This window comes from Strix aluco, chromosome 4, assembly GCF_031877795.1.
Source record: "Strix aluco isolate bStrAlu1 chromosome 4, bStrAlu1.hap1, whole genome shotgun sequence".
In the NCBI taxonomy this organism is placed as follows: Eukaryota; Metazoa; Chordata; class Aves; order Strigiformes; family Strigidae; genus Strix; species Strix aluco.
The window spans coordinates 31,067,078-31,087,776 of NC_133934.1; the positions used below are offsets into that span (position 1 = coordinate 31,067,078).

Sequence of the window (20,699 nt, forward strand, 5' to 3'; positions counted from 1 at the left end):
CAGTGAGTAAATTTGTGAGTCTGACAACTGAATTCTGGTGAGAGTATTATTGAGCATTTCCCCTAAGTCATTAGCCCTATCATGGTTAGGGAAACTTACCATGTCAAGTAATGTTTGCCACCTGCAACAAAGCAGTAATGCACTCCTTGTCCGTGTTTGCAAGTCATTCATTCCCACATCATATCAGAGAGGCGGTATGTTATGGGGCAGAAGACCATCAACAGGAATCAGTGGAGTGTGACTGAAGGTGTTCATGGAGAGACCTGAAAATTAACAGCAACAAAAATGCTGCAGGAAGGGGGGTGGGAAGAAGCATCTTATGATTTTGGCTTGCCATGTCTTATCGAAGCAAGCTTCTCTTCCAGCCAGTCTCCTGTCACGCATGCTCGTTCAGCCCATGAGCTGCTCACTGGTAGCCATGGAGGTAGCTGAGCCCCAGACTGCACCAGAGCAAGTCCGTTTGCGAGTCTAGCAGATGGCTAAATGACCTCTGTAGCTGAGCTTGGTTCTGTCCTGCCAGCTCTGGGTGCCAACACAGCTAATGCATGACTGCCCCCACCAACATGGCAAGCCCATAGATTTTCATCAAAGAGCATCAGTGTAATAAGTCCCTTCTGATAAATGCTAGAGCCATGGTAAAATCGATCTTCAAAGCTTTCCTCCAAGCTTTGTACCAAAGATAGTTGGAATAGGAAGCACCCAAGGCTGCATGTTTGTGGGATCTTGATTTGAACAAGTCTCAGACGCAATGAAAACAGGGATAAAGCATATTGGTAACTTTTCTCACAGTCAGCTCTTATCCACATGGGATCTCATTGCTGAACAAACTTCAAACAGGGGTACTAATAAATGTCCGCCCACATTCAAAAATCCCTCAGTCACAGCAAACTCTTGTTTCCTGAGACATCTCTAATCCTTGAGACATTCCTGAGCATCATTCCTAATCTGAGCAGCCTGAGTTGGCTCACAGTGAGGTCTCCAAGTGGGCAGAGGGGTGGATGCAGCTCCATGTCCAGCCCCACCAAACTTATTCCGTATCTGAATGACAGGCCCTAGGAGGAGCTTAAAACAATGAACTGCTTCTGGAGGTCAAAAGTCAGTCTGAAGTTTCAGGAAGAGGTGACACCTTTGGTGTCTGGGCCTTACAATGCAAGGGCAAAAGTATTGTCCTCTTGACAGCTTCCCTCCTCCTCTTTTTTCTGGGAGAATACTTGTTTAGGAACACAATGTTTGTTTTCTCACCTCTGCAGACAAAATAGTCAGCCTTTTCCTCCAGGTAAAGCCTCTTTAATTGCAAGCAGTTACCATCAATTATTGTAACTCTGTTAGAAGTAACCTGCCTTTTACCTGGCATTGGGAAGATCTGTCCCATTGTCCCCTGTACCAGACTGGAGTGTTGACTATCCAAATAACCTCCTGCCTTGTTTATTTACGTTACAGGAGGGAGTGAGTAATTCTGCAAACATTTCAAAGGTGAGGAATATCTCTTTTATTTGCTTAAGTCATGATTACTGCACTGCAATGTATCACTGTTCAAAACAACTACACCTGAAAATACATATCTAATTTGATATATGTTCATAATAAAGGGTGTTTAACTACAAAGATATATATGTCTGAAGGTATAATTGCTACTGGAAGAACATCTGAGCCTTATTGCCACAGGCTCTGGAGATGCAGAAAATGCTCAGCAGTCCAGTGATATAATAGTGATTAATAATACCTGCATTTCTAAAGTATTTTTAACATACTTCAAAGGGGGTTGCTGGGAAGGCTCTTCCTTTGAAAATTAGGGCTCCTCTTCAGGCATGCAGACAGGAACAGAGAAGAACATGTCTAAAAACTTGGCACCCTGTGCATAAAATGTACTTGTTTATTTATACTAATCATAAATGGTATCAACAATAATACTATTCAATTCACACAGGATCAAGTAGAGGAATCTGATGTAGGGGATTTTGAAACAGCAAGAAAAATGAATAAGCTGTGTGTCTGTCAGAGACCTGCAGGTGTTCCAAATAACAGAATCCTGGCAAATCTAGAAGTCCAAAGGGGTCAGGCAATATTGATTTGGATGAATTCATCAGTATAGGAAACCATACTGTGATTGTGTGTCTAGAACAGTTGCAAAATCTATGAACTTTTCTAAAAAGTCTTGAGTTCTCATGTCTGGACCACAGCTCTACAAACAAAGAATTACTGTGTTTTGCAAAATTTTTCTCATGGAGGAGGAAAGCCTTTTTGGTTCTGAAGACATTCTAGATGTCCAGTTTGGTTATGCTTAAGGCTTGTAGTTTTGAATTTGCATAGCAATTTTTATGCCCAAGACATTCTGAATTAATTTTGAGAGTAAGACTTTGTAAGGCGGTGTATCAAACGTTGTTGCTGTTTTTAATTCAAATTACTGCTACCATGTTTTTTTCAGTTGCTAATTCACCAAAAGAATTAAGAGCCAACAAAGAAAAGCTATCAAGTTTCCCAAGCAAGATTTGATCTTTATGAGAAAATGTATGCATAAGTTTCATTCTTATTAAACTCTGCTGAGCATCCAAAGATAATGAAAATTAGGCTATGTCTTCCTGATTTCAAATGTGTAACTCAGAGGCGAAGGGCGCTCTGAGGACGTATCACACAGACACTGAATCTGTGAGCTTGACATTAATCGTATTTTTTATGCCATGCTTCATGCTTGCTGTATTGCCACATTATTTGCATTATGCAGTAAGCCTCAGTCATAAATAAATATATCCGAAAACCTGTATTGTGAAGGCTCAAGAACTGCTTGAAGACATAATTCATACTGCAACACTTAGATGCATCAGAAGACTGCTAGTAATTGCTGGAAACATTTTGAACTTTGCAGCAATTTCACTTTTCTCCCACTTTTTCCTTCGTAATCACCTCCCTTTGATTGAAACGCTTGCTATCTTAGAGCATTCTGCAAAACCATATTATAAAGTTTTCCTCCAAAACTAGGTCTGCTGGAGACACACAGCATATGCAGAGGGAAAGTTAATAAATTACAGCATATCTGAATCCAAATACGACAGACAGTGCCTGAAGAAGCTGTGAATGCCTGGAGGATCTTCCCCAGCACATTATGATGCTGGACATGTTTGAATCAGAAGTTCAGTGTCTTTTCCAGACAACTGGAGGAGAAAGGTAACTTCAAGTTTCTTTACAGAAATTTCTGCAGGAAGTAGATGCTGCAGAATCAAGCTGCCCCAGAAGTATTAAAGCTTAATAGGCAGGAAAATGTAGGAATTTGAAAGCTAACCAAACTTTTCACAGGTCCTGCGTTGGAACAAATGCTGCACTTGGGGCTTGCTGCCTTACTGTCAAGACTCAGAGACGAGAGACTAACCTTGTGTAGCATCACACAGATCTACCTGTGCTGAAGCTCCAAGGAGGGCTTTTGGAAACAGTCTCTCCTCACTAGTTTCTGTCTAGGAATTATGAAAAGTCTTTCAAAACATGGCCTTTCTGGTGCAGGAGTTAAGAGAAAAATGAGGAAAGACCCTGTGTGGTTCACGTGTACAAAGTAATTACTGCCACATTTCCATGTATGCACCTATATTCCTGGCAGCAGCCACCAGTCCTACTCATTAAAAAGACCCCATAAAATTTAAATCAATTCGAGCAAATGAGATTCAAGCAATACACCTGCCCACAGGCTCCACCATCACAGCTGGAGGAATATATGTAATTATTAGCTTCCTTTATTCCAACCTTGTACCAGGGGTATGAAAGGCCAGGACGAATGATCAGCAAGTCATTTACAGGACAGCGCTGCTTTCCAAGCTTGAGTGAGCTTGCAGCAGCTCTTTGTAGGGTCACCAAACCTGGCAGAAACTCAGCTGTTTATGCTAATATTTGAGGTTGCAGCAGGATTCCCATGGGGAAGCTCCTGCAACTCTGTCCTATGATATTAACAATGAAACAACACTGCCAAAGTGCATCAGCAGGAAGAGTAGCTGCTAGAATCATTATTTATATAACCTCACATCAGTTTTAGTAAACTTTGTCTGCCTAATGTACCCAGTGGGATTTTGCAGAGATTAAATCCTTCTCACACACAACTGCGGCCTTGGGTTTTGCCTACAACTTAGCAAAATGGGAGTAATGTCATAGTTTCTTAATTAACAGCCTCCTAAAAATGTGAGCAGGAATTGCACCAGATACATATCTATATTAACATGATCATGATTTATATTATGCTACTAAATTGGTTTTTGTTCTTTCCATCCGATTTGTGTGTTATCACTTTAAAAAGTGTGCTGTTTGCTATTAGTATGCAACTTAATCTTTAGCACATTATCCATAGGATTTAAACACAATGCATGCTCTCTTAATTTTGGTTATAGCTTCTGTGACATTTATACTTTCCCTTTTTCCTATGCTGATAAGTTAAAGATGCCCCCAAGCATTTTGCAGTTTATGTCTGTATGTTTGTTTCCATGGAATTACACATCTTGTGTTGCAAGGAAATATATTTATCTGGAGACTTAATAGCTGGGTTTTTTTTTTTTATCTTGCAGATATCAATAAAAAACAAATATCTCCGCTTCCCTTTTACATTAAACAACAAAAAAAAAGTAATTCCCTTGCTGTTAATGAACATTATTAGTAGTGTTTTCAGTCCCTCAATTTAATAGTCACCTCCTGTGTTTACAACTCTTTCTTCACAGAACAAGGGCACAAAACATCTCATATAGAGAGAGCCTATGACAGATTGCCCCTTCACTAATGGGAGCTCCAGATATATGACTGAAACATTTACATCAGAAATGTATTGCCTAGACCTAAATTTTTCCCACTTCAAAGCCTGAGGGTGACCAGATCAATTCACAAATATATCTTCCTTCTTTCATTTCCTTACTGTGTCATCATCACATGAAACTTTTAAAGGGTTAGATCAGAAATAATTAGGAAATTCTTATTTATAATGGAGTATAGAAGCCAAAACAAAAAAAAAAAAAAAAAAAAAAAAGAAAGAAAAAAGAAAAGATGAAAGAGACCAAACAGAAACTGGAGGAAGTCCCCTCTGCTTAATAGATAGGAAACAGGTCGAACAAAGAAGGTAATTCATGTGCATTTGGGAGAGATTTCCTAGGGTTAGCAGAGATGCAGATTTGCTAGGCATACTGGGAGTAGAGGGCTTTACTTTCCCCTACGTGGATGTACACTCCAAGTCAGGATGGTAAGCAGTCTCTCACATTCAGCTCACAGCAGCATCCCACCCTGAATGCCTGCAGAGATACTCATATTTATCAGGAGTTGAAATAACCTGTGAAAAGTCCTTACCATTTTAGCTTTTGAAAGCTATTATTGTCAGTGAGGCAGTGTGACAGAAGGGGCTGGAGAGGCATATGGGAAGCTGGGAATGGAAAGAAAAGGCTGGAAACAAGAAAAATCACGATGAAGTGAGGCAGCAGGTGGAGGAGAGGAATGGGTAGGTCCTAGCCATCAGTAACGCAAAAGACTGAGCTCAGGTCTTGCCCTACCACAGAGCATGGCTCTCTGAGACAGACCTTGGAAGATACATCTTCCTGCAGGCAGGAGCTGCGGAGACCCAGAGTAATGCAAGAGAGAGCTGAATGACCCTCGTCGTGAGTCATGGGTAGTATTAAAGGTAGAGACCTAAGACTATAATTTTACGCTTTGAATGTTTGACTCTTTCTATAGCTAACCAAGCACAGTCAAGTGCCTCATTTAGCTCATATCCAGTCTTTAATCAACACTGACTAGTGCCAGAGACATCAAAGTCCCAGATACTACAAAGGCTGGGTCACAGTTAATGGTCCAGTTCTTTAATACCATCTGGGGGAAGAATTCAACATTTACTTAACTTTTTGTTTGGGCCCTGAGGTATAAGCATCATGCTGAAGACAATACTTCCACAGGGGCTGAATTTTTGACCTGGGTCATCAGCGGCTGAGAAATCTGCACAATTTTTGGAGGATTTTAGCTAAATGCAGTTTAACCTTTCTGTGCTAGCTGAGTGTGCAAACTGCAGTGCCAGTTACAGCAGGACACACTGGTCATACACTGTTTCTTTGTCTAGCAAACCCAAAAAGCAAGTTGCTTTTCAAAACTTCATGTTTTGCCACAGACTTTATTCTCAGAGAACAATATGTTTGAAGAAATAGCAAAGTTATATATAACTTATATATATGCAATGTGTGGCCCTTTGAAGGCATACCATAAAGAAATTTAGGCCCATCATGTAGCTTTGTAAAAATAACTGGACCATTGGTCTATTTAAAAACTTAGTATTTTACAAGGAAAAAATATTTGTTGCATATTTTATGCATACTATTTCCATGTGTAAAACTTACTGTCACTTCTGCGCTATTTCTGTTGGTTTAAGCTCCTAATCGCAGCATTAGTTGAGTCCCAAACTTTTACTTGAATAATGATGTCAAGGAGGAGTCCATAATACGCAGCTCTCAGCAACACAGTTGTGCTTGCAAATGCCACTGGGCTGGCAAAATTGTTCTCGGTATTTCTGCTTCTGCACAGAAAACTGGACAAGCTCTAGTGGGAAATCACTATATTTTAGTGCAAACAGTGGTTCTTCATGAGGGTTTGCCGGTGTTTCTCTAACAAAAAAAACTCCACTTCTAGTGTAGACAAAGACTTTGCAGTCAATTCATTTTTTTTGCAGAGATGTCTTACAATTCCGCATTGTACTTGCATGTCTTGAGTCTAATGACATTCTAGTTAAAAGTAAAAACATTCTCCACTGTCTGGTTTGATTTTCACAGAGATTAGATACAGTTTGTTTAAAAAAGAACTTTTAATTGTAGCTCAAAATAGAGCGAAATGGCATAAAAACCGATGTCATGGTCCAAAAATATGATTCTATTTTGAACATCTAAACGATATCTTGTCTTATAAACGTTCAGATTATCATAAAAGTAAAAGAGAATCAGAAGAACAGTGAAACTGCTCTTTTATAGATTGGGAAAAATCTGTAATAATTTGCTTAACAAAAAGATGCCCTCTAAAGATATGGTTGCTGTTAAAATTGAGATACGGTTGCATACTTGGCTAAAAAGGAGTTAGCAAACATTTTCCTTTTTATCCAGCTGCAGTCAATCAAAAAGTGCAAGAAGGCTATGAATGAATATGCATTAGTTGTCTGTGGAAAACATAACATGTAAATTGAGCCTTTTCAGAAACCATACCTGAGAATGTACTAAAGTCTACCAGTGATTCATGCACAAATGGTTTGTTTCCATGGTCCTTCCAAGCCAGGTTTATCTCCGATGATGCAATTTAATGTAGTTACATCAGCATATATAGGTCATAGAACCTGAGGTAACAGCTTTCTGGTAATACCCCCTGCAAAAGGGATCATGTGCACTAGGCACAAGTAGCACAAGGCTCAGCTCCCAGCCCTCCAGTGAGCTGATACAGATGCAAGAGCTTTGGGCATATGTTGGAGCGCACTCAAGAGCTAGTGCCAGGAGGATATCCCTTTTAGAAACATGCAATGCTGCCTCTCTGTTGTGCAGAGCTTTCTGAGGCCAGACCCTTGCTGCAGCTGTAGCAAAGGTAATCCCATAGTATTTTTGACCACTTGGGGAGCCATCTCCAGCCCCTCCCCTTCTCTTGCCCCAAAGTGCATCCTGCTTGGGGATGCTCTGCACCTGACAGCAGTAGATTCAGTGCAGATGAGCTGAGAAGAGCATTCCCTGCATCTCCTTCAGAATGTCTGCAAAAAAGGAGCTGCAATTTATCTCAAACATCTTTGGTAGAAGGAAATTAAAATATCTATGTGGAACCACAGTCTAGCTGAAGGAACTGAGAACTTTATCAGTGGCAGCGGCCAGAAGCTGTCAGCTCTAGGAGACAACGAAGACCTAGAAAACAACTGCATGGGCTGCAGTCCATGATGCACCTCGTTGACAGTGGTTTTAATGTAAGGAACCCTCTTCTCCACCTCCCTTTTCTGTATTATAGCAATACTTCAGCTAGGCTAGTTCCCTGCCTGGATCCACAATGTGGCCACACACAGCTTTGCCTAGCACAACGGAGGGGAGAGAGCTGAGCATGAGTAAGTCACAGACAGAGCAGCACAATCGCTTTGAGAATACATGGTGTTGGGCCATCACAGTAATGCAGGGATGCAGAAGGCTCTGGTACCTGCTGCTGCTGCTGGTCCAGCTTACCAACACCCAGCTACACCCTGTCTCACGGAGTTACATGTGGATGTAGAGGACTAAGCATGGCGGTGTGCACCAGTATTTCACCTACAAATACAGTTGCTGGGCTTGCTGGCTGCATCAGGAAATACTCTTTGCTCCACATCACTGTTAATGGAAGGATGACCGTTCAGGCAAGGTATTAGTGGGAAACTGAGTGAGAGGGTGTCTGTAACCCGCAGCATTTGTGCTATGTTGCTTCTGATGCAAAGAAAGGAGCTTCAGGGAGGAATACATACCAGCCAGCTAATGAGGCACTGGAGATGCTCAGTAACAGCTTTGGGAGTCTAATACCTAGCTCTTGTGGTGCCCTCATTAGCTGCAGAGCACAAAGCATTTTGCAAAGGAGGTCAGTGTACTTTATAGCTGGAGACACTGTGGCACAGAAAAACTTCACTGAGGTTCTCCAGTGGGGCAGTGCAAGGGGGATCCCAAATCCCAGTGCCATATGGCAGCTACAGGGTCCTTTTTTCCCACTGAGCAGGGAGACCTGCAGATATGTTTAAGGTTGTGCCATTCACAGCTGAAAGTGGTGAAGTGATATGAGGTGTAGCTGGTATCACTACGCAAGACCTAGGCAGATCTGTGTTTGTGACTGAGTCTCCATTTCTAAATATTTTCTTAGTACTGCTTTGAATTTATTTACAGAGGAAACTCCTCATTGATCATATTCATCCACCTTATTGTTTTTTAGGCACCTAAAGGAAATGACTGTTAACCTTTGAGACTAAACAGCATGTGCAACTTTCACATAGTTGTCTAGATTCCCTCTGAGGAGAAAGACATCTCCAGAGGAGGATTCACCCCACCTGCTTCAGGTTGGGTTACTATCACTCCAGAGGTGCCTGCATTTCTGCACTGGAGATAGACAGGCATCTAGTCATCTGGTTTAGACCCAGGTGAATATCAGTCTGAACTGGCTCATTTCAATAGGGATCCTGTCTTCATTAAAGAACTAATAGAAACAAAACTCAATGAGCTGTTAATCAATAACATTTTATCCAATGTAGCTGACCACACGACACTATGACATGAATACAAAATGAATGGACACTTCACGTGCTGATCCAGGACCCTGTTATCACTTTGAACACAGGCTGCAGTTTTCTATTTTATTGGTGGCTGATAGTATTAGCCAAACATTAACCCAAGGGCTGTGATGTGTTGCTAGTTCTGGGTATCTCCAGTGTTTGTTTGCAGAAGGATTTCTGCAGTGTTTGAAAAACAACTTGAGATGCTAATGTTCTTCCAGGCTTTCAAGGGTCAAAATGACACATGCTTCATCATATGATCGTGTTAGAGAAACTGAGAAATCATCTGTGAAAGAAAATGAAAGAAGAATTCTAAATACTATTTACAACATTTTCTGCATATTTCTGCTTATCAGCTGTACAGTGCTTGTACAGTGAGAATTACTAACATGGCATCAAGGTTCTACAGATAATAATGCCCCAAGATTTAACCCCATATTGAGACTCTGACTCAGATTCAGCAAACAGCACCTGTTAAATTTGTCTTTGAAAGGAGCTACCCTACCGTGTTATTTTGACTTCTTGTCACTGTCATAAATCTAGTGCACATTGTCATGGACTAATGAGTGGACGTTTGCCACAGTCATGTCCTAATTGCTAGACTAATTTCATCCCCAAAGCCCCAAACAAATGATCCGCTGCTGACACACGAACTCGAGCAAAAGCTGGGAGGGAAGAGCTGCCCACTCTCTGAGGTGTAGCGAGATAAGCAAGCTGTTCCTGGGCTGACATCTGTGTTAACAATGGGCCATATGTGGGCTGTACAGAGAGGGCTGGTAACACATCAGAGATCATGCATTTAACAGATTGTACCTATAACCGGCATCTTGTATAACATTTAATATAGGGATAAATAAAGGCGGCAGTAGCAGCAGCCCAGACTGGGCACAGAACAATCAGCCAGCTGACAAGAGGCAGGGGAAATAGCTCAGAGATAACCAAGATATCCACTCCTAGGAGGAGCCAGCTGCTGCCTTGCATTGTTTAAACCGCCCTGGCTATTTAGGTGTCCATCTACAATGGGGAAATCACCTGTAAGTACCTTCACACCTGCTTTAGATAGAGTAATCATGGCATTTACTTAGGTATTTAAAGGCCGGATCCCGTAAAATAAACGGGTTTGCTTTTGCAAGGTGCTGGCTTTGGCAGCAAGCCAGCGTAAGTTCCTTCTCACTGCTCGTTCTCATTGCTTTTCCTCCCTCAGTTTGGCAGTAGACCTGTTTGCAAAGCCACAGAGTAAACCAGATCACGGACTAGATTAGGGGTGAAAAATAACCTTTTCTGCAGTTCCTCAAAATAGCTGTGGCAGCAAAACAAAGAGCTAGCAAGTTAAAGTGCCACAGCAGGGGACAGAATTAGGGAGAGAATGGTCAGGACCTCCCTAAGCCTATTTCACAGCCAGTGTCTTGCAAACCGATGTTATAAACACAGGCCTGAATGACGCAGGAGTAGTTCAGAATGGAGGCAGACACAGAAACCACACTATCAGCTGTGAAAGCTGAGTCCCAGTGGATGCACGTCCCCTCACCAAGAAAGGCCGTAAGTCTAGAGGGGTCAGCTGTAAAACTGACATTTACATTCGCTTTATTTTCAACAAGGAGCAGATGGCAGAGGGATGCTCCATAATTTCTTATGTGAACCCCAAAGAATCCCTAATCTCAGTTTTAGTTGGACACTTTCTTGTCCCAAAACAGTCCTGTGTGCTGTCAGGTGACAACAGCTCCCTCCCCAAAGGTAGCTGCCTATGAGTCAGGGACGGCTCTATAGGCAGTTAATTAAGGAACCTGGGGCAGGGAAGAGAGGCTTTGAGATATAAATGTCTGTAAGATCTAAAATGGGCAGAAGTGAAGGTAGGGCTTTTTCACTGCGGGCGTGAAGAGCTGGTGAGCTCTGAAAACACACCTTGGTGCCATTGCTGGAGGTCACCTCCTAACAGCAGAGTCCTCTGAGCATGGGAACCTGTACACAAACTGGAGCCTGGCTTTATGAAGGGTCAGCAGCTGGGATTAGGGGTTTGCCAGCAGTGCTCTTGAATTTGGAAGCAGAAACAACACACAAGAGGGAACCAGCTGAACATACCAGGACAAAACCAGATATGGTCTTTAGAATATATTGTTTCACACTAATGCAGTTTCTATTTCATATCAGACAGATCTATACAGAAGATGTGGAGAAACATCTAGATAAAGATTGTACACCTGGTTAATGCCTCATTTCAATATCAGCTCTCTAAAAGAGCTGAGATAAAACAGGAAAAGAGTCCCAGAAAACATATCCTGAAACTCATTTGGCTGAATTTGAGCATACTGAACTGATATGGTCCTACTAAATCTGCTTAAACTCAGAACAGGAGAAGAAAAAAGGAGAAGTAACCATCTTATTTAATAGAATATTGCCTCTTAAGGTCCACGTTCACAAGCCTTCTAAAGCTAGATGATTTCATTAATATCAGCAGGCTTTATAACACCTGTATCACAGCAACAAACACCATTTTAATTCGTGGGTATCTTCATGAACTGATTTTTTTCTTTCTGGTTATCTAGCCTGGACAAACTAAGTCATCAAAATGCAAATTCATCAAAGTGCAATCCCAGGCCTTCCCAGGATGCCGAGCAGCTAGCATCCTTTGGGGAGGTGGTTGAAAGTATCTACAAAAGTTCACTTATGCTATGTAAGAGGCTACATACAGAAATTTCCAAAGATGACTGCATCATCTCAGTTTGAAAACTCATATCAAAAAGACTGAGAAAAACTTCTACAGGTGAAAAAATAGAGAATTGGATGATAAATGTGATGGTCATGACCTTCCAATGGGAAGGCACCTTTGACTGCCCTTTACTCTCCCAGTGGTGTGTATGTTTTTCCTGCTGTCTATCAGCACTGTGGGCTTGTGGATTATAATACACACTGCATTTGCAAATATACATAGCTGAAAAAAAAAAAAGCCCCAAAGGCCTCTGGCAGTACAAGATAGCTGTATGAAAAGGGAATAACACTGATAGGAAAATAATCTCCTAGAGACTTTTGGTTACTAAGAACTGTGAAGATAGTTGTAATGAAAATGTAAATACGTATATACCTGCTGTGTGGTCCCCTAAGACACCACAGCATTGCCTTGGTGAGGGTTACCTGCTCCATACAGAAGGGCAACAATGTCTACAGCGTTTTAATTTAGTAGGGATTACTCAAAAAATTGCAGGGGCAGAAGTGAGAGGCGATAGAGGAGATGTTAACTCTGTGGATATTTCATCCATCTGCAGCAAACTGAAAGCCTTGCTTTACCAAAGCTGGGAGTTGCCTGCTCAAAGACAGAGATGCTAACTAAAGAGCACCTTGCTGTTTAATAAGTTCAGTTCCCATGGCCATCCTGGGAATTGAACAAAACCGAACAGAAACAGAGACAAGCTTTGCGGAGAAGCAGCTAGGGAGACCAGGCTTCTTGGTCTTTCTGTGCAAAATAGTAAATGGGTCACATGTGCAGCTTGTTTACTATTTTAAGAACTGTCTTCTCTGAAATGCTTTGACTCTAATATATAACAGTGGCTTTTAAGGCCAGACACTGATATCCTTGTTCCAGACGAGGTGGCAGGGATGCGACAAATCCGCTTTGCTCTGTACAAGGAGATGGGCAGAACGGGCACTGAGGATGGGACTGGGAGAAAGTGGGAGGCTCATATGATGTTCCCCCGACAAACACTGAGTGCTCCAGGCCAGACGTGTGAGAGAAGCACTGTCAGGAGGAGTGAAGAGAGGCTGCTCACCCATAAAGTACAACCCAGGTTAGTAACAAGCTTTAAAGCTGAATAAAGGGGAACTGGCACATTTCTGCAAACCACACAAAGACGTAAACAAAATGGGACCTAAAGAATTCTGAAGATGCCCTGCAAGGCTAAAAAGGATCCAAGCATTTTCTGACACACCTCAATAATGATAAATTAAAATATGTTAAAGGAAGATACTTTGAGAGGCAATGTGACAAACAAGATGTGATAAAACAAACAAGCTTTTCAGTTTACCTACTCAGGGAACACAGGCAAGACAAGCACCCTGTTCTCTACATCACCCTTTTGCCATATATCATCTCAGTCAAGGGGGTTCTTTTGCTTTTGTTTTAGTTTTCGTCTTATTTGATCCCCAAATTCACACACAAAATAGTGAAGCTTAACAAAAAATGCCAGAGGATTCAACTGGATCTCATGTGGCTTTAATCACCTCAGAAGAAAAACGCCTGATAAAACCCCTCTCTAGCCATTTATTTAGATTTCAGATATGGCAAGGCACTGTGAGAAAACACAGAGGAACTCTTTATGAACCGCAAAGCAAAGTCAGTTCTTGTCACAAGATACAGAGCCTGAATATGTTTTCAGCAATTGAGGCATTAATATCCTGTTTGGAGCAGGCAGAGAGGGCAAGGACAAGGCCCTCCAGGTCTGCAGCCCAAAGCTGCCATGCATGGGAAGGCCAGGGAAGGATGGGAAGGGCAGCGAGCTGGGAACGAACTCTTTTGAGGAAGCCACATCAGCTGCTTCTCCACAGTTATTTTGATATGTTAAAATTGTTTAAAAAAACCCACCAGCAACAAAATAAGACAACACTTGAAAAGACCTAAGTTGCTGCATGGAGTCAGCTCTCAACAGTGGCCTGTGAAAATAAAGCAGCAAGCGATAAAGGCAAGAACTGTACTTGGCAATTCATAAAGACAAATCTCTTTTCTTAGTAAGATTGCAGGCTATAAACTAACAAAAAATGCTATCAAGAAGATTAGAGCCTTTATTTTCCACTTAAGCTTATACTGATAAGACAGTTTTTACAATAGTGTGCTATGAATGTGATAATACAACATGTCTTTAAAAACAGCATATATTTCAAGCTTCAATTACGATTTTATCTAGACTCTTGACATTCAATGGTGGAAAACTCTTTAATTAACCGGCTGGCAATGATGATTTAAGTTCACGGGCACAATGGAATTCAGTGAGTATTTCACAAAATTGGATTAAAGGGGAATAAGAGATACCTCCCACTTTAGTAAGACTGAATGGATTCAGTTTGAAGTCTCATATTCATGAGATAAAGGTGTCCACTTTATCTGCATTTATTTTAGTATCATCCCTGCTAAAAATAGCGGAAGTCTCTTCAGTGAAACTGCATGGACAACATAATAATCCTATCATCTACAGATGAAGTCTAAAGACATATGCCTATCAAATACTACCAGCTTTCTCCACTTACCCACCCTTACATGTCAGTGTGAGGATGTAGAAGACTGGAAATTAATAAAACTAAATGTAACAGGACATCCCGAAATCTCAAGGCTTCTAGAAAACAGGCCCAGCTGGATTATACCTTGCCATACCAACAGTTTAGACCAGCATATTTCACACATTTTTTTTATTAATAAACAAGAGCCTCAGAAAATTCACAGCTATGGTTTTGTCGATTGAGCAGAGTGCTGAATATATATTTTTGCATGGTAGTCATATGACATTCCTGACAGCCACTATTCAGAAATGCTGTTTTAGAAGAATGCACAAGGCAGAAATTTAATCACTTTTCACTTTCAAAAAGTTTAACAAACTTTTATGTCAATGGTTAGATAGCTTTTACAACAACATTGGTAAATCGATACACGTTTCAAACTCTCATAATTTCTCAAAACCTTCAGGAATCACAGTGGAGTTAATTCTCGAGCTATCTAGCTTGCTGGAGCTGCCAGTTTATATGAAACAGCAATGCCCCAGACTAAGATCTATCAATCTGCAATTTAGAAAAAGGAAAGTATAACCTTATGGAAGAAGTCATTATCACAGGGTTATCAGGAGGGATTCTAGCTGGCACTGACTGCCTGTATCAGAAAGGTATTTTCCTCTCTTCTCATTAGATATGTTGTGCCATAGATAAAACAGATCCCACGGATTATTTATGCCGTAAAGATTTAGAATAAGAAGGTTTTCATAGCCCTGACAAATAAACTGCTTGAAACCATCAAACTAGCTAATTTCCAAATGCATTTTCATTCAGATACAGAAATAATGTAAGTCCTTCATTAGGGCACCAGTTGTTCAATGACATTAACTTAATCTTAACAATATTATCGATCTATTCAATGTTTAGTCCAGTAAGCAGTCGCATGGATGTGTAAAAGCAATCTTGTGAATTGACTATTCAAAAGAGCTGGTCCATAAATGTTAAATCACTTCAAGGATTTCAAGCTGAAGTGAGCTTTCCAAATACAGGGTTTCACATATTTCTCCAAGCTTATTCTTATCTCCAGATCCATATCCATTGTCTCCAAAGTCTGTAAATCTCTCTCTCTTTCTGTTACTCCCCCCCCCCAATGTCAAGTTGGTTCCAGCAGATGATGAGGAGAGATGGCATTACCTGTCCTAACACACTGCCACGGTACCACAGTGACAACTGAAGAGAGGAACATGTGAGGCTGACTGCAAATGCAGAGAAGACCCCTTCTGGTGTAAACTCACATGTTTTGGACAAAGGTAGAAGAGACCTAAGAGAATCCTCCACTGCTTCAGAAACTTTCTTCTATAATGCCAACAGAATACGGATGACAACTTAGAGCATTCACTGCAATACATTGGACAGAGGTGGAAAGGGTAACTGTGTTTATCATTATAATTATTAAAAATAAATGAAGTGGCAAGGTTAAAACCAGTTCACCTTTCTTTCCCACTTACTGTAGCTATTTATAGCCAGGTAAAATACACAGAGAATATTGTTGTCGCTCTGATTCTGAGGTGTCTAACATTCAGCTAATGCTTGTGAAAATGAGGCACATGATGCAGGGCCATGTGGAGCTTGGCTTCATGTGATCAGGGATGTGCACATAAAGGCAGGCCCCTAACTGAAAGAGCACTAATCAAGAAGAACAGGGAGAAACCTGTCACAATAACAACATCACATGTTCCTTGATAATGTTTCAGTGGAAACCTCTCGTAGCATATTGTGTGCTGCCTTTGCATCTTTAAGAAATTAAACTGTAAATGCTCCACATATTTATATAAATATTTCCAACTCCCTTTTTGTCTCCTACAAAAACAAAACCCAAAGACACCTGGAAAATCTGGAGTGCACTAAAAATTTAAGTATTTCAGCTATCTTTTACTCTACCTAGAATTAACTTGATGAGGCTAGCACCTAGTGAGAAATACGATTTTAAAACGATGTTTGATTTTGAAATTGTTGGTGCGCTAACAAAAATGTATTCCGTTTTGCAGCAGAGAAAAGATTCACCCATCAAAAGAGACTGGCTGTCAGAGATGAAAGAGAGTAAAGAAATGGAGAGAGCCATTTTAAACATATAAGACAAGACTTTCATCTCATGCCGGACCATATGGGACAGTGCTATTAACCTTGGGAAAAATCTGACAGGAATGAAAAAGAAAAGAAGATGAAGGAAAAAAAAAACCACGGAATAATTTAGCTTCAATAACTTTTCTGATCTGTACCGACACGTTTCAAGAAGTCTACATTTATGCTTTTCCACGGGTAAAGGTTTTGCCATGTGTCCCCTACATCTTTCTGTACATCCAGAAGTGGTGGTATGGGTTTTCTGACAGTCTCTGCATCCTTCCCCCACCTGCCTGCTCGGGTGCTGCCTGTGGATACCCGGGCAGAGCGCGGCTGGTGAATGCATGGATGACTCCTTCGCCCGAGTCACCTATATACTTTTCTCTCACCTCAGCAGTGTGTGACACTGACTGACAAAGCAGTGCTAAAGACAGAGATTTCTGTAGTATGTATTATTTCTGCCTGAAGAGCAGCTCCACACCAGCTCTGCAGCTACAGGAGCAAGTGCCCCTCCATTCTCCTTGTCAATTGTCTCATCGGTGCTTAAAAAACTCCCTCTGTGGGATTCCACAACCTCTTCTCCGCAATGCATTTGTAGACCAAATTCTCCTTACTCTTTGCAAGTACCTTCCTAACATTTAAGCTATTTCTTTTTTTGCTGAGAACTAAATGGATTACTTTTTATCTTGCCCTTGGGGGACATGAAAACAATTGCTCACAATCCTCTTTGTAAGAATCTTTTCCATGTTTAAGTCTGTCAGCTTTCTCTTTTCCATATCAAACCAGTCAGTTCTTTCAATCCTCCCTGTTGTGTCACAGCATACACTTTTAAGTCTCACTTCTGGTGCTCTGACTGGCCCTTAACAGGTGACGGCCCAGAGTGGGCACAGTTTGAGGTCTCAGCAGTGCCGTTACCTTTGGCACACACAGAATCTGCAGTGACACAGGAGTCACCAGTCAGGATTTCAGAGCTAGACAAATGGCTTTGGACCTGCCCTTCGAAGGATGCTCCCTCTCTTTCCAGGCCCCGGGCCCAGCCTGGCCGCCCCCCCCCCGCTGACCCCTGGGCCTACCCGGCCCCACAGCCCCGACCTCTCTTCTCGCAGCTACTCCGTGAGGAGGGCGATCTCTCCCCCGCGACCGCACTGTGCGCACATTCGGCCACTGGGGTTTTTCTTTTTTTAAATAATTTTATTTTGGGGGGCTCTTTGGGGTCTTTATGGTAAGCCCCATCGAGGCAAACTAGGGCGCTCCCCTTCCCCGGGGGGGGAGGGGAGGGGAGGGGAGCGGAGGGAGCTCCTCACCTGCGCCCATCCCTGTGGCGGCGGGGCGGGGTGGGGCGGGGGCGCGGAGAACGCCGCGGGGGGCAGCGCAGCGCAGCGCGGCGCTGCGCGGGGCGGGCGGCGGAGGCGGAGCCGGCGGTGGCGCGGCGGGGCCGGCTGTACTCCGCAGCCCTCCCGCGGGGGCTCGGGCATCTCTGCGCGGCGGGCGGTGCGAGCGGCAGCCGCGCCGGGCTCGGGGGGTGGCGGCGGCATGGAGGGCGCGTACCTCGCCTGGGAGCTGGCGCACGCCGTGCTGCTGCTGAGCCTCTTCCCCGCAGGTGGGAGCCGCGGGCGCGGGCGGGCGCGGAGCCCCGCGGGGCGGCGGGAACGGGGCAGGCGCGGGCGGCTGCGGGGAAAACTTCGGCGCCGGCGGCCCCTTCTGCGGGGGCAGCGCCGTGCCGGGGGTGGCGGCGGTGGCAGCCTAAGGTTTGCTCTGGCATCGCCCCGCGCCGCCTTTGCGGGACGCCTCGCCGGGGGGAGAAAAAAAAAAAAAAAGTCCTTTGTTTGTAGTGCGCGGTTATCCGGGGCTGGGAGGGGGGGCCGGCAGGGAGCCCCCCCCCCAGTCTCCCCGGGCCGGGCTGTTTTGACAATAAACTATCTGGTAATCAGTACAAAATGTCCCCGCGGTTAAGTGCTCGTTGAACAATAGGCAGGGAAGGAGCCGCCGCCGTCAGGTGTCCAGCGCTCCCCTGCAGAGGTGAAGTCTCCCGGGGTGGGGCGCGGGCTGGTCGGCCCGGTGCCCCGCTGCGCCCCGGCGGGAGGCTGGGTGCCCCGGCGGGAGGCTAGGTGCCCGCCGTCCGGAGGAGCCGGGCCAGGCGGCTCCCCGCGGGACAAGGCGTCAGAGCCCGTCTGCTCTGGCACTGTCGATCCTCCGCCTTGAAGAGGGGGGCAAGCAGTGCCCCCAGGTCTTCGGGAGGTCTGGCAGCGCCACAACTTCGGCGTGTCGGGTGTAAATTCGAAGGTTCCCTTCCATCTCCTTGATAGAAGGGGGTTTCCTCGCCTCCCCTCACGGGGCTAGTGATTTTAAATACTGCATCTGGCTGCAGCGCGGAGCAACTTTGCACATGGCTTTCGGAGCCGCCGCGCAGGTCGTTGCACGGTTCGTAGGCTCAGGAGGCGTTCGGGGCTCTGCAGAGGAAGGTGCTGCAAGGAGGTCGCTGCTGGTGGTCGAGGAGTTGCGCCCAGGGAGGGATTTGGCCCCGCGCACCGGAGCCTGAAGGCGGATAAGGTGGAAGGTTATTTTGCTGCTTGCCCAAGGGGAAGCTGGGACGCGGTGCGCAGCGCTGGGTGCGTACCGCGGGCTGCCGCCGGCGGAGGAGAGCCCTGCGGGGCAGCCTGGGCCAGCGCAGCCGCGGAGGGCTCCGCGCCCCTCCGCCCGCGCTGCGGCGAGCACATAAAACTAAAATACCAGGAGCTAACATTAGGGACAATTCACGCTTCTTCACTGCAAGCGCTTTACTTTGGGATGTGAGAGGGGGCAGTAGTTGATTCAGGAACGTTTTTATTTGGGTAACTTGTTGGGTTTGGTCCCTTTTGTTTATTGATAATCTATACTAGAGTGTGGTATCTGAAAATCTGGACTTTCCTATTTAGAAATACCCACATACATCTGCAAAATACTAGTGCTGTGGCCACAGGGGTGGGAAAGTCTCCTACCGATGAGTTATTCCTCGAAATAAAATAAAAATTAAAAAGTTGAAATTATTAATACCCACCAACTTTCTTCATGTATTTCTTGCCTGCGCTTGAAGGTTATCCTTCATCATATGGATGAAGACTGTCCTTAAGGAAAGCTTGAGAAACAGGTCAGACTGTCAGCATCTCCTGGAAGACATGGGATGCAGGCTTCAGAGTACTCGAGAGGCAAGGAAGGAACCTTTCTCGTGATCCTTCCTCTGGTTCAGGGTTCAGACACTTGTGGGAGATGTTTCACCTCTGGGGCACATCAGACAAACCGGTGTAGACAAAAATACACTGTGTAGTAGGCATAAATGACTTGCTGTTGTAAAAGAGAACTGTCTTTGGATACATATGCACATCATCTGTGTATTGCATGTAGGAATATTCAGCACTAGTTTTGTGCTGGAGTGTGTACCAGAGTGATGGCTCTTGTCCTGGCAGGGGCACAGGGGACATCAGAAGTGACAGGCAGGACAGAGCTGATCTGCTCTGCTGGATAGCTCTGGAGCTGGCGTGACCTTGGGTTACTTTTGGGTTTGCCTCAGTGCAGATGCTTGGACTGGATGATCTCTCATGGTCCCTGTTGAGACCTATCCTGTTGTTTATTGGTATACAGATTTATATTAAGTATCTTTCTTTGGCCTTTGGTCAAGAGCTTCTTCATTTGTTTTGCAAATAGGGAAGCAGGATGTAGAAAACAGAGCTTAATGTAGCTTCTTGGAGGGTAAACCATTCATCTCTTCTGTCTACACCCCTTCCTACTTACTGTTTTTCTTGCATCCTAACATATGCTTCCACTTTTCCTTACGTTTGGGGATTGCCTAGTTCTCGTTTTCTGCAATATTCTGGAATGATCTTTTCTCTGTGCCTCCCTTGTCCTCCCCCAAGGCTTGCCCTGTCCCCCACCCCCCAGTACTCTGCCAGAGTGTCTGTGGCATTTCCATCCCATGGTCATGGAAGACTGGACATGGTTCCTTTCAGCATCCATCAATACAGCCTTTATTTTTTAGTCGGCTGCAGAGTAATAGGAGGCTCTCCCTGTGCCCAGAGGGAAGAATGTCTGTTTTCATGATGCTTCCTGCTACCTGTCAGCCTTGAGGGAGGAGACTTGAAGGAGGAAGATAGAACTTGATCAGGATTCTGATTGC

General features: G+C 43.9%; 1 protein-coding gene across 1 annotated transcript in view; it reads left to right on the forward strand.

Moving 5' to 3' along the window:
* The first annotated feature begins 18,027 nt into the window (after positions 1-18,027).
* The window catches only part of KIT (KIT proto-oncogene, receptor tyrosine kinase), a 57,356-nt gene continuing 54,684 nt past the window's right edge, over positions 18,028-20,699 (forward strand). The window contains exon 1 of the mRNA XM_074822564.1: positions 18,028-18,149. Coding sequence (XP_074678665.1) covers positions 18,083-18,149 — 67 coding nt within the window. The 5' untranslated portion in view covers positions 18,028-18,082. The remainder of the gene's footprint in view (positions 18,150-20,699) is intronic.